This window comes from Culex quinquefasciatus, chromosome 3 (genome assembly GCF_015732765.1).
Source record: "Culex quinquefasciatus strain JHB chromosome 3, VPISU_Cqui_1.0_pri_paternal, whole genome shotgun sequence".
NCBI classification, from domain to species: Eukaryota; Metazoa; Arthropoda; class Insecta; order Diptera; family Culicidae; genus Culex; species Culex quinquefasciatus.
In genome coordinates this window covers 48,224,240-48,237,014 of record NC_051863.1, presented here as the reverse complement: position 1 = coordinate 48,237,014, position 12,775 = coordinate 48,224,240, and the positions used below count along the sequence as shown (strand labels likewise).

The window sequence follows — 12,775 nt, the reverse complement described above, 5'->3', positions numbered from 1 at the left end:
CCCAGGGTCCCTGTCCGTGTGGAATTGCATCTGGAATAGTAAGCGTATATGGTGACCCCGACTCGTCATGAAAATATTTTTTTTAACCCGTTTTTTTTTCATTTCTTCTTCTTTTTCTTTTTTCTTCTTCTTCTTTTTCTTTTTTTCTTCTTCTTTTTTTTTCTTCTTCTTCATTTTTTGACCAAAGCTCATGAGCGTACATCGGATAAAGTATATGGGGCGTACGCTGGCAAGGTCGAGCGCAAGCGACGCTACATGCTGCCACCAACACTGTCGGCGTACACCAGTCCATGTATATGGAGTGTACGCGGGTTTGCGCACACGATGTTCCCACTCCTAGGACGGTACATTCCTTCGAAGTGTACGGATGCGCACCCGAGGTTGCCTACCATGTCAACCTTTTTCATATGCCAGACTTAGGCAAATTTTGCCAATTTAGGTGAACTTTTTTCCCATGTAGGCGAAACTCGCCTCCAAGTAATCCAATTTGGCCTCCACTTGAGTAAACCCTGTCTCAGCGTGGATACCGGTACCTAAGCTCATCGGCGTACACCAGTCCACGTACACCAGTCCGCGTATATGGGGTGTACGCGGGTTTGCGCACACGATGTTCCCAGTCCTAGGACGGTACATTCCTTCGAAGTGTACGGATGCGCACCCGAGGTTGCCTACCATGTCAACCTTTTTCATATGCCAGACTTAGGCAAATTTTGCCAATTTAGGTGAACTTTTTTCCCATGTAGGCGAAACTCGCCTCCAAGTAATCCAATTTGGCCTCCACTTGAGTAAACCCTGTCTCAGCGTGGATACCGGTACCTAAGCTCATCGGCGTACACCAGTCCGCGTACACCAGTCCACGTACACCAGTCCTCGTATATGGGGTGTACGCGGGTTTGCGCACACGATGTTCCCAGTCCTAGGACGGTACATTCCTTCGAAGTGTACGGATGCGCACCCGAGGTTGCCTACCATGTCAACCTTTTTCATATGCCAGACTTAGGCAAATTTTGCCAATTTAGGTGAACTTTTTCCCATGTAGGCGAAACTCGCCTCCAAGTAATCCAATTTGGCCTCCACTTGAGTAAACCCTGTCTCAGCGTGGATACCGGTACCTAAGCTCATCGGCGTACACCAGTCCGCGTACACCAGTCCACGTACACCAGTCCGCGTATATGGGGTGTACGCGGGTTTGCGCACACGATGTTCCCAGTCCTAGGACGGTACATTCCTTCGAAGTGTACGGATGCGCACCCGAGGTTGCCTACCATGTCAACCTTTTTCATATGCCAGACTTAGGCAAATTTTGCCAATTTAGGTGAACTTTTTTCCCATGTAGGCGAAACTCGCCTCCAAGTAATCCAATTTGGCCTCCACTTGAGTAAACCCTGTCTCAGCGTGGATACCGGTACCTAAGCTCATCGGCGTACACCAGTCCACGTACACCAGTCCGCGTATATGGGGTGTACGCGGGTTTGCGCACACGATGTTCCCAGTCCTAGGACGGTACATTCCTTCGAAGTGTACGGATGCGCACCCGAGGTTGCCTACCATGTCAACCTTTTTCATATGCCAGACTTAGGCAAATTTTGCCAATTTAGGTGAACTTTTTTCCCATGTAGGCGAAACTCGCCTCCAAGTAATCCAATTTGGCCTCCACTTTACCATATAGGCAGACCTTGCCTCCGTATAGGCAAACTATACCTCCTTATAGGCAAGTTTCACCTCCAAGTAGGCGAACTTCGCCTCAAACTAACCCAACCCAGACAACTGTGGGTACTCATCTCACTTCAGCTCAGTGGTGCCATCACAGGAATGAACACTTTCCCATTTCCGGGACTTAGACGAATTTTGAAACTTTTGTGCATTTCATGGGTTGCATACATTTAGGGGCAACATTGTATAAAGAGTATAAACCGGATGTTTGTAGAGACCAGTACATAGGCAACTACAAACACCCGGTTATAACACTCCCCCTGGCTATTCAACCACCTTAGTGGTTGCATAGTCAGAGTGTCATCATGGATAGTAAAGAACACTCCAAGAGTACGGACATGATATAATATGTATTACTTATGAACCTAATCAACCTAGCTTGCCCTAGTTAGGCATGGGCTGTTTGTAACGTATCATACGAGCTTTTTCCTGAACCTTAGACGCAGTAAGCATCCACACTACACTACTCTTCTTAACGTGAAACACCTTCCCGTGGTCATCTCGTATCAGGTAGATGTGCTTATCGGACGTGCTGTTAGGCAGCGCGATCTGGCCCGAAAAGTTTGAAAACAGATGCTTAGCTTCATACACCTCCTGACCGGGTTCATGGTCTTCATGGTCCTCCGTGTCAGACTCACTATCGGAAACGATCAAGTCTTCCCAGTTCCGGTCCCCGAGGGCATGTACACTAAACTCGAAAGATTGTTCAGCCTGCAAGAGGCCAAGCTTGCCCAAGACCTCAGATGCCCTCCCCTCAGCACTGGTTAGTGCGGCTTTTATTTCAGCATCCGTCGGCAGTGTCGGTAGCACGGACTCGTTGGTCGGACCCGTGTGACCAGGGAATCGAAACTTAATACGGTTACGGTGCTGAATTTGATGCAGCATGTGAGCTCGCCGCAGCTTTTCGCCGATTTCCTTGAAAGTGAGGTTCGTCTGGGTATGGTTCATTGTCGTCATCGATCGAAGATTCCGGAATGTCGCCTCGACGTCCTGACTGCCGAAACACCTCACTAAGAATTCCTCGGGTCGGCCACGATCGCGGCAGTCTCTTGCTGCCAGCACAAGGCTGTGAGCATTTATCTCAAGACAAGCGTACGTGTTTGCTGTCACACATTGGAAGCTGCTTGTTCTATTCTTCAATGTCCAGTTCCTCCACGCCCGCATGAAAAACAACGCCTCCCTGTGGAAATAAACGGTGTTTAATTTAAACCCAACAATTGTGCCATAGATTAACTGTACCAGAGCATTGAGATGGCTTCAATCGGCGCCAACGATACATCAGTATATGCTCGGTATATAGCGCTCATGTAGCGGAGCAGCACTACCGTGCCCTCGCTACCAGGCACATGTTCCTCCAACAGGTTGATAACGGCTTCCTCCATTACTTTTTCCGTAGGTCGAAAGCTCATGAGGTCGGTCGGGTGAAGATCACCGTACGTGAGACCGTGTTTGTCCTTCGAAACCTTATCCAACAGGGCATCGAGGTGGGTAACGCTAGCCACCGATGTACCAATCATTAACGCTCGTTTGCGATTGAACAACTTGCGCGCTAGTTTGTTCACTGTGTGCGTTATATCTTGGTACAGATAGGTGCGCTGAACAAGTTTCCAAAGAAATCTAACACCTAGCTCATCACACGGTACATCTGCCAATTGCATGATGCTGAGCATTGCCTTCAGGAGAGTTGGGTCCCCATCTGAAGCTATACCAAAAACGGTGATGCCATGCTTCTTCAGCAAGTCGATGGTGTGAAGCCAACGCTTGAGTACATCTGCATACGTAAAGCTGTTGTCCGTACCCATGTAGAACAGCACGTACGGGGCCGCATTTGGATCTAGAGGTACTGCTAGTTGAACGTATGCAGTGCTTGCCAGTCGGCAATTTTTCAACTTGTCAGCCATATCCTGCGCATTGCTGGCGTCAAAGTAGTTTCGTTTGGGAAGTCCCGTGTGGTCAAGCGGAGCTACTAGTCCAGTCAAAGTGTTTGTTCGCTCGTCGTACTGGGCACGCGGGGTAACCCTCGTCCCATCCTCCGCAAGCATCACCGTCAGCGGATAGCCGTTCTCGGTCAGGTAACGCTTCAGACCCGCCGCGTCGATCACCCCTGAAAAAATAGGAAGTTAATGAAGGTTTAAGATTAAACCAAACATTCTTACCATCTTTAATGTCCGTTGTATGTTTGTCCATGTGCCTTAGAAGGGTAGCTCGGCTTATGCCGGGAACATTCCCAACCATGAACTCATGATACTTCTTCCCAGCCATTATGTATCGATACAACGACATGTCCTTTTCTTCATCGGTGTAGTGTAACTTGCATGCACTCTTAAATGCGATGGTCTCATAGAGCTTAATCAGGTTATAAGCCTTGGAAGTTGCCACAGGACATTCGGCTGCACTGTCCCGTGGTTCTAGTTTCCCGACGTTTTGTTGTCACTCCTCAGAAAATGCCCACCCCGCAAGTGATGATGGTGACGGCTGCTACCTTCGCCGGCGTATTGATACTGATTGATCAAGTCTGCCACCGACTTTCTGCTCGGTTGACATACACCGCTACCAGCAGCTCCATCACCGCCAGCGCTAACAGGAGCTGTACCATCGTTACCGCTTTCCGCAGGTCCACCATCGCCACTGCTAACAACAGTTTCACCATCGACAATAGCAGCTTCACTACCGTCACCATCATTTGCAGCTTCCTCATTGCTACCGCTTCTCGAAGCTCCACCACTGCCATCGCCAACAGCTGCTTCGTCAACGCTATCGTTTCTCGAAGCTACACTACTGCCACCGCCAACATCAGCTTCCTCAACGCTTCCACTGCCACCACCAACAGCGCGATCCCCGTGAGCGCCATCTCCATCGCTATCCGTGTCCTCTTCTGAACTTGCCAGTTCTTCTTCTCTTCTACGGACCACTCCCGTAAATGTGTACGAACATGCTGGTAATAATTATTCGTAACCCAATTGCCACCAGAACGCTTGCACATGGGACGTGTTTTCTTGCATACTGCGCACGTAACACGTACTGTCGCTTGGTCCCCGGTGTTTGAAATGGTAAGCACTGGCAAGTCTACGAAGTAGTCGGGGTCGACTCCACATTCCTCGTGCTGACGGTAGTAGTTGGCCAACTTCTCTAGAAGCATTTTCTTCGAATCGTCAGCAATAGGATTTACTTGGTCTGTACCAATTTCTTGGCACCGTCTCGCTAGTACCGGTGAGCCCTCGATGAATTGGCGTATCCCGTACTTTCGGATCAATTTGCCTACATTGTCGATCGAAACCTTTTCAGCGGCATGCACAGTGAATGTTGCCAGATCGTTCTGTTGCCGGCCAAACACATCGTACTTTGACCTTGTGAGCCCTCGGCTTACGGCATCATCGAAAATTTCGACACCACTCTTTCTGACATCATCTTCGATGAGTTTCGGCCATTCCACACTTGCCTCAGCGATGACTTGCGATGCTGACAGGTCGAACATATCCAGCAAGGCCATGACTCGATGCGGCACGAGACCGATCACCTTCTGGACACGTTTCCAGAACCGCTCCTTTATCTGCCCCCTTTCTTCGGCATTCATCCTTGCTGCTATTGTGATAGTCAGTACAACGGCACTATTTTAGTCTGCAAGGAAAGGAGAAAGACGTTTGGTTAGCAAAGGCAGGCAATAAAATGGCAAGTTTAAATGCATTATAATGCATCCGAACACATCGGATGCATCTTTTATGAGCCACCCCCTGCTTGCAACCAATATCAGACCAATAACTAATTTTGTTATGATAACATAAACTGTTATTAAACCCTTATGCAAAAATGGATTTTTCAAGAAGATTCCATAACACTTTCTGTTATTTTAACAGTATTTGTTATTGAAATGGCATAAATTTTGTTATTACCTCTCGTGTGTCACGACTGATGTTTTTGAAATCGATGAAAAATTTCCAATTATTTAATACCTTTGTAATAAAATCATAAAATCTTAGTATTTTTTGAAAATAAGAAGTTTTGTGAAAATGTTGCGCATTTAAAAAACCATCGAAATTAATGATAAATTTCCGATTATTATATTTTATGTACAAAAATTACCAAAACTATACGCAGTCAAATATGATTTTTAATAATGGAATCAAATGATTGGAATTTTCATATTGATATCGATACTGATAGCATTTTGGCAGAAATGCTAAAAACTTTTACAAAACTACATATTTTCGAAAAATACTCCAGTTAGGTGATTATTCGATATGGGTAACAAATGATCAGGAATTTCTCAAATATTTCAATAGTTCCACAATTTTCTACAAATTTTCTACGGATTGTCGTTTAAATTTACTACTGATTGTCGTTAAAAACACTAAAATTTAATGTTTTTTTGCAAAAAGGGTAGAATTTTTTAACACTAGAAAACTTCTAATTTTAGAAAAAATAGTAAAATTTTTAGTTTTCGAGAAATTTCCAATCATTTAACAACTTTGTAATAAAAATATTTATTAAACTACGTTTTTTCGAAAAAAAACCCCAAATTTGATGTTTTTGTAATGTAGGTGTTAAATGATCGCAAGAGACCGGCCCGTGGCTTAATGGCTACGGCTCCCGCCTCATAAGCGGAAGGTTCAGGGTTCGATTCCCGACCGGTCTACTTGAAAATTTTCGACTGTAATTGAACTTTGAATATGAACAAAAAACGCATAGAATCAGGTGGGATTCGAACTCACACCTTTGGATTGGAAATCGGATGCTCTAGCCATTCGGCCACCAAGAGATTAATACTCCTTGAGTGAATTAATCCGTAGTGGTGAAGTAATGTCACAAGGTCATTTACTATATAATACAACAATCCCTTCCCCAACGATTCCCCTACACACCACACACCATTACAATCTATAAATAACTCGAACCGGTTGGTACGGTATGTCCCCGGCTTCTTCTTCTTCCCTTGATGGTTCTATGAAATGTGGGATCCGTTCATAGAATCTGTCTCATGCGGTTAATGCAACGCAGTAGGCCGGGCCGCTTTAATGAGTGTAATACACTTCGGGGGTTCTCGAAAGTACTGCAATCATTAATAATGACAAGAAGGAACTTGAGGCGTAATCTAACCATAAGTTCTTCCCGGATGCTTTCGTCGGACTGGCTGTGCTTGTGTTCGATTAGATTAGATTAGATTAGATTAGATGTAGGTGTTAAATGATCGCAATTTTCATGTTGATATTGCTATCGCATTCATACACAAAAATTACGTTTTTTTTAAAGATAATATTCATGTGTTTCTTTTTATTTGAAAAATGAATCACGATAAGAGTTTTTTTGCGGAATACACGTAGAAATTTCTTTTTATTGAAACTTTCTGAATCAAGATTTTTTTTTTAAATAAGCATGGCTGCTAGATGGCCAACCGGAAATGAAACCATTCAAAGGCAAATCATGGTCGAAAAAAAATCACTTGACAAAAAACAACAAAAAAATCATCACTACCACCCCCCTCCCCTTCTCCAGCATTTTCAAAATTTCCCGAGAAAAGAAGGACACAATGCAAAAGTTAGTGACGAAATTCAAACTCAAATAATTACTTTATAATCTTTCAACAAATTTTGAATTTTAAGACCACAAAGTGTTGAATAAACGTCTTTGAGGATTTTTTTTGAATTTATTTATTTAATTTATTTATTTAAATTTATTTGAATTTAATCATTGATAATTTTGAGCTTTGGGAAAAAAAACTTAATCATAATTAATACTGACCTTAATTTACAGGAAAATAATTTTTCAATTTATTGTAACAGTCAACGTATATCACCATTCATGACATTTCTTATTCGTAATGGGCAGAACATTTACTACAATGTTGCTTCAAAGACATTATTGATTGCAGCAATATGTGATTTAAAGCTTCTGAAAAAAGAATAAATTGGTAAAAATAAGGAATTCTGACTGCAGCCCTAGTATCAAGAAATTTTCAAATGCCGGATATATCAGCATCTTATGAACCATTTTTGATGTCAAAAAATTAAACATTTGTTTCCGATATTGTTATCTTTAAGATGAAATTATTGTTTATCTTAAATCAAGCCTTTTTTAAAAAGTCCTGAAACACTTAATTTGCATCAATAGTGGAACATGGTGCCTATCAAAAAAAGATGTTGGGAGTACGGATAATCAAGTTGAGTTGTAACTTCATCAAGTCGTAATCGCTTATAAATTCCATTAAAGAAATTCATAAGAAAGCTTCACAATCTCGCTTTCCACTGGTGCAAAGCCCACCAATTTTGACGTTTTTCGTTACGTTGTCTCACGAAGTCACCACCAACACCATCACCGAAAGTTCGCTCCGGTGGCATCAATACACTTCCGGCACCATCCCGAATGTCAAACGTGACGGAGACGGCGGCAGAGTGTGCGCGTCTGTCGACTACAAACAATGAACTCGATGTGTGTGCGTGTTCATGCCGCCGAACGGATGAACACAGCATTTCCCCTCCATTTTCCCGAACGTCATTTTCCCTCCACCCCCCAGGAAGCAAAGGAAATCCCTGACAACAATTTTCCAGCTGCGAATGGTTTACCCTTATCGCCACGTTTTGTTTTGCTTCCCTTCACCGGGCAGTGTATTGGTGCTGCCAGCGGCTTCGTCGGACATAACAAATACATTCGCGCGAAATGCGAACCTCAATGAAAACAAACTGAAAAGCTTTTTTCCTTCTCTCTTTTTTAATGGAAACAGCTCGAAGGAGAGCGGCGGCCAAGCGGAAAAAGCTGAAAAATCTAGGCAAATCCAAGTCTACCGACACCGAGGAGGACGACGCCGATGAGGACTGCGGCGACGATGGTGAGTAACATCGGGTCCTACGAGTCTCGGACACAACACTAACTACCACACGCACGCACAGAAGGAGAACTGGCACTCTTAATTGATGTCTGTCAGGCGTTAGGTTCTAACTCTACTTCTTTTCGTTTTTATTTCTGGACTAACGAAATAACAACACTTTCTTTGTGTTTGACATCACTCTAACAAAAAATAAAAACGCCGGATTACGTGACTTTTTGCCACTCAGTTAGCGTTACGAAGCGAAAGAAAGGTAAAAACTGAATCAAGAGCGAAACCAAAAGCTGCCCACGTGCAGAAGGTTAAGGCTCTACGCAGTACAAAACGCTTCCAGTAGATAACATACCTAAGCTTGACAAACCTGAAAGGGAGTTGCTTGTTCGCTCAAAATTGTAATTTGGTATTTTTAATTCTAAGTAGGTTCAAAATTGTACTTTCGAACGAGAACAAGTCTCCGTTGCTTGACCCTTGAAAACATCAATCGAGTAAACGTTAGTCGCTTTACGTAAACTATCCAATTCGTAGGGATATTTGGCCAGCTTGCTCTAGACAGTAAAATAATAAAGATTATGTATGAGTTTTCCGCCAACTCACACAGCAGTTGCCCCGACCCCGCTTTGATTTTCGTAAAATTTTGGACCCCTGATTACGAATCTGGGTCAATTTTTTGATATCTCAAGACGGTTGGACTGTATGACCCCTTTCAGTTTTGAGCGTTAGAAAAAAAAGTGGTTTTCAGTAAGTTGCAGCTGTACTTTCTTGATGAACAATTTTTCAAATAGAAGTCCCGCTGACACCAGATTTCTATCTCAATGCTTAAAGTGAAAGGCGTCGTACAGTTCCATCATCACCATACATCGAAAATTGAACTTCAGATTCGTGACCAGGGATCGAAATTTCCCCTTTAGGACACAATTTGACAAAAATCGAAGAGGGATCAGGGCAACTTTTTCCGATCTCCTTGGAAGTTTGCGGAGAGTTACCCATATTTTTACATTAACAAATCACTGAAATTTATGTAGGTACCTAATAATACAGAAACTCCATTTGAAAAGAGCCTAAACCGAAAAAAAAGTTCTCCGATCAGGCTCAAATTTTTTCTGGGGATTCCTTGGTCAAAATAATTAGACCCATATTTTTTTGTTTGGCCATTAGGATGACCTACATCGTGCTAGGGTGGTTCGAAAAATGTCAATTTTCGTCATTTTTCGCAAAAACCACTTTTTTCAAAAAATCATATCTCCGCGTCATTTCATCCGATTTTAGCTGTCTTAGACGCAAAAGAAAGGTGATGAGTTTGGCTATTTGAGAAAAATAGTAAGAAGTTTCAAAAATCTAGCTTAACATTTGAAAAAGTCATATGAAAACTTATTATATGGCGTTTTGACCGTGTCTGGACCAAAGAGCCTATGTCTGAAAATATTTTTATCGGATTCCTAGGAAAATTTCACATATTATATCAAAAAATTGGCGATGTTGAACCGTGCGTTGCCGAGATATGATTTTTGAAAATAAAAACTGAGTTTTTCGACGCGCCACGCACAAAAAAAAGGAAAATGACGAAATCGGCAAAAAATTAACTTTTTTCACTAAAACTGCGAAAACTTGAAAATTTCAGCGATGACCTATACATGTTTTTGTAATTGAAATACGCAACTTTTGGTACCCTTACATGTCTAGGTCATCGCTGAAATTTTAAAGTTATCGCAGTTTTAGTAAAAAAGTTGATTTTTTGCCGATTTCGTCATTTCACTGTTTTTGCGCGTGGCGCGTCGAAAAACTCAGTTTTTATTTTCAAAAAATCATATCCCGATTTTTCTATCAAAACGGTGTTTAATTTTGTATAGAATTTTGCTGAATTAATAAAAAATAATATATTGTTACAAAATACCTTATTTTTTGAAATTATTCAAATTTTATTAATGAGTTAACATTGACTAAAAATAAGTGTTTTCAAAAATACAGTATTTTGAGAAATTTGGACAGTTTGACAAGAAAATTATCAACAAATTTCTGCCGTATTATACCCACAATGCAAATTACTAAAGTTAGGTTTGTTAAAAAAAAAGTTCGGTATTTGTGCCAATTACAGTATTTTACACTGTTATATTCAATTTAGCTACATGTACAAAATTTGGCGGTATTTTTTGATAGTTTTTTAAAAGTTCTTTTACCTTTTAACTAACTATATTAAATAAAATGTTTTTATTGCATGCTTTCAAGTCTAAGAAAATTCTGATTGAATTAGTTTTTATTAAAAAGGTACAAAACATAAAAATGTAATGCTGGATTTTTTTTAAAGTTGAAAATTTATTTAAAGAAAAAATGAAAACGTAACTTTATAACGATATTGCCGCTAATATTACTCTATTTCAAATTGAATGTGTTAAGAATGCTTTGAAAACATGGTGTTTAAAGGCAAGGTGACTAGATTTTAAAATTATCATCACATAGACCTAGCACGATTGACACAAAACTCTAGAAATTGCTGCAAGGCGCAATACTCAGATAGTTTTTTTTCAGTTAAGTAATTATAACAGAGTATTTCTCTAAAACTTCGCGTTTTTGAAGGATTTTTTTTAATAAAATAAAATAAAACTTTGAAGAAGGTTGAGAATCACTGTTTTAGGAGACTGAAGAAGGCATCTTCATTTAACACAGGAGTTATAATTTTTTGAAAAAACATGATTTTTGGAAAAGTCTACAATATTGTAGAGCAGGCCTGCCCAACCTTTTCGGCTCAATTTTCACATTTTTGATCGTCAAAATTACAATTGTTCATTTTTTCATGGTAGATAAAAACGACTTGTATAAATATTTTTTCAAACTTTTATCAAAGTTATGTTCACTGGACATCTGAGAACCGATTCCATCAAAGAAACTATGAAAAAATCTACAATTGTAATTTTGACGATCAAAAATGTGAAAATTGCGCCGAAAAGGTTGGGCAGGTCTGTTGTAGAGGGACCATCCATAAACCACGTGGACACTTTTTTGGGAATCTGGTATCCCCCCCCCCCTCGTGGACAATTGTCCATACAAAAAAAAACTTTTTTGTATGGGTCGTGGACAATCGCCATAAATGTTTAGTTTTCTGCATTTTAGAAATACTTTACTAAGAAAAAGCACCCCTGCAAAAATATTATAAAGCTGAGAAAATGTTCTACAATTTGACTTTGTTGTTCGGACTGCTGGAGCGTGGACAATCGCTGAAACCCCCGGTCCCGAAACTAATGGTTCGATTTTTAATACAAAAAAACAAACTTTTGTGATTTTTTCTGTTCTTTTCAATACAAAGTTATTTCGAAATTCTATAATCGAGCATAACTGCCCTTTTAAGAAAACGCATATATTTGACATTTTCAAAATTGGGGCTAGATTCAAATTTGTGTTATGTATTGTTTGGATGAACCCTAACTTGATGTTCTGTACTGTGCCTCGTCTTTTTTGAATATAATTTAATTTGGTGCAGTGCTTTCAAAGCTATGATAAAAAAAACGTTACTTAATCCACCTTTAGGTGATTGGTGCCTTCCTCATATTCATAAAGTCAATACATTCAGTAAAAATAGCAACATTCCCCCTTAACATGTTTAACAAATCAACTTTATTACTCATTTCTTTTGATATGGTTCGCAGACCATCAATATTTCTGGCTCATCGGCAAGGACTGATAAAAAAAAACCTATCCAACGATAGTTCGCATGGAAGATTCAGACAATATTTTTATCACAATATCTGAAATCCAACCTCTAAAAAGTGTATAAATAACACTTAAGTGCCAATAACTTTTAATAGGGTTGTAAGATCCTTGATGTTTTAGGCTCATTTGAAATTTCTTTCGATTATCTAACTAACGATGGGCCGCATGATGGACCCGAACATCATTTTCATTGAAATATCTGAGATCCGGCCTCAAAAAGTGTATAAATAACACTTAAGTGCCAATAACTTTTGATAGGATTGTCAGATCCTTGATGTTTTAGGCTCATTTGAAAGGTCTTTCGATTATCTAACTAACGATGGGTCGCATGATGGACCCGAACATCATTTTCATTGAAATATCTGAGATCCGGCCTCCAAAAAGTGTATAAATAACACTTAACTGCTAATAACTTTTGATACGGTTATCAGATCTTCAATGTTTTGGGCTCATTGGAAAGGCCTTTTTAATACCTTTCTGAAAATGTATAACATGACAGCGTTTCTTACAAAAACCACCCTTTTTACAATCTTCCGGACATAC

The 12,775-nt window shown here is 40.6% G+C and overlaps 2 protein-coding genes across 14 annotated transcripts in view; one reads left to right on the top strand and one right to left on the bottom strand.

Annotated features, from left to right (window-relative positions):
• Positions 1 to 12,775, top strand: part of LOC6036934 (voltage-dependent calcium channel type A subunit alpha-1) — a 176,843-nt gene that overhangs the window by 79,660 nt on the left and 84,408 nt on the right. For all 13 annotated transcript variants that reach the window (XM_038264614.1, XM_038264621.1, XM_038264617.1 and 10 more), the window contains exon 10: positions 8,429 to 8,533. In XM_038264614.1, coding sequence (XP_038120542.1) covers positions 8,429 to 8,533 — 105 coding nt within the window. The remainder of the gene's footprint in view (positions 1 to 8,428; positions 8,534 to 12,775) is intronic.
• LOC6050581 lies at positions 1,866 to 4,150 on the bottom strand. The gene is made up of 3 exons (XM_038264625.1): positions 3,870 to 4,150; positions 2,953 to 3,817; positions 1,866 to 2,893 (listed from the first exon to the last, which is right to left on the bottom strand). Exons 1-3 carry the CDS (start codon positions 3,994 to 3,996, stop codon positions 2,098 to 2,100), a joined length of 1,788 nt encoding a protein of 595 aa, XP_038120553.1. The 5' UTR covers positions 3,997 to 4,150; the 3' UTR covers positions 1,866 to 2,097.

Bases quoted from the DNA above. Each gene is read 5' to 3' on its own strand.
- LOC6050581 (XM_038264625.1), bottom strand. From the start codon at position 3,996: ATGTCGTTGTATCGATACATAATGGCTGGGAAGAAGTATCATGAGTTC. The intron at 3,818-3,869 runs GTAAGAATGTTT...CTATTTTTTCAG, and splicing joins TACAACGGACATTAAAGATG to GGGTGATCGACGCGGCGGGT. The intron at 2,894-2,952 runs GTACAGTTAATC...TTATTTCCACAG, and splicing joins GAAGCCATCTCAATGCTCTG to GGAGGCGTTGTTTTTCATGC.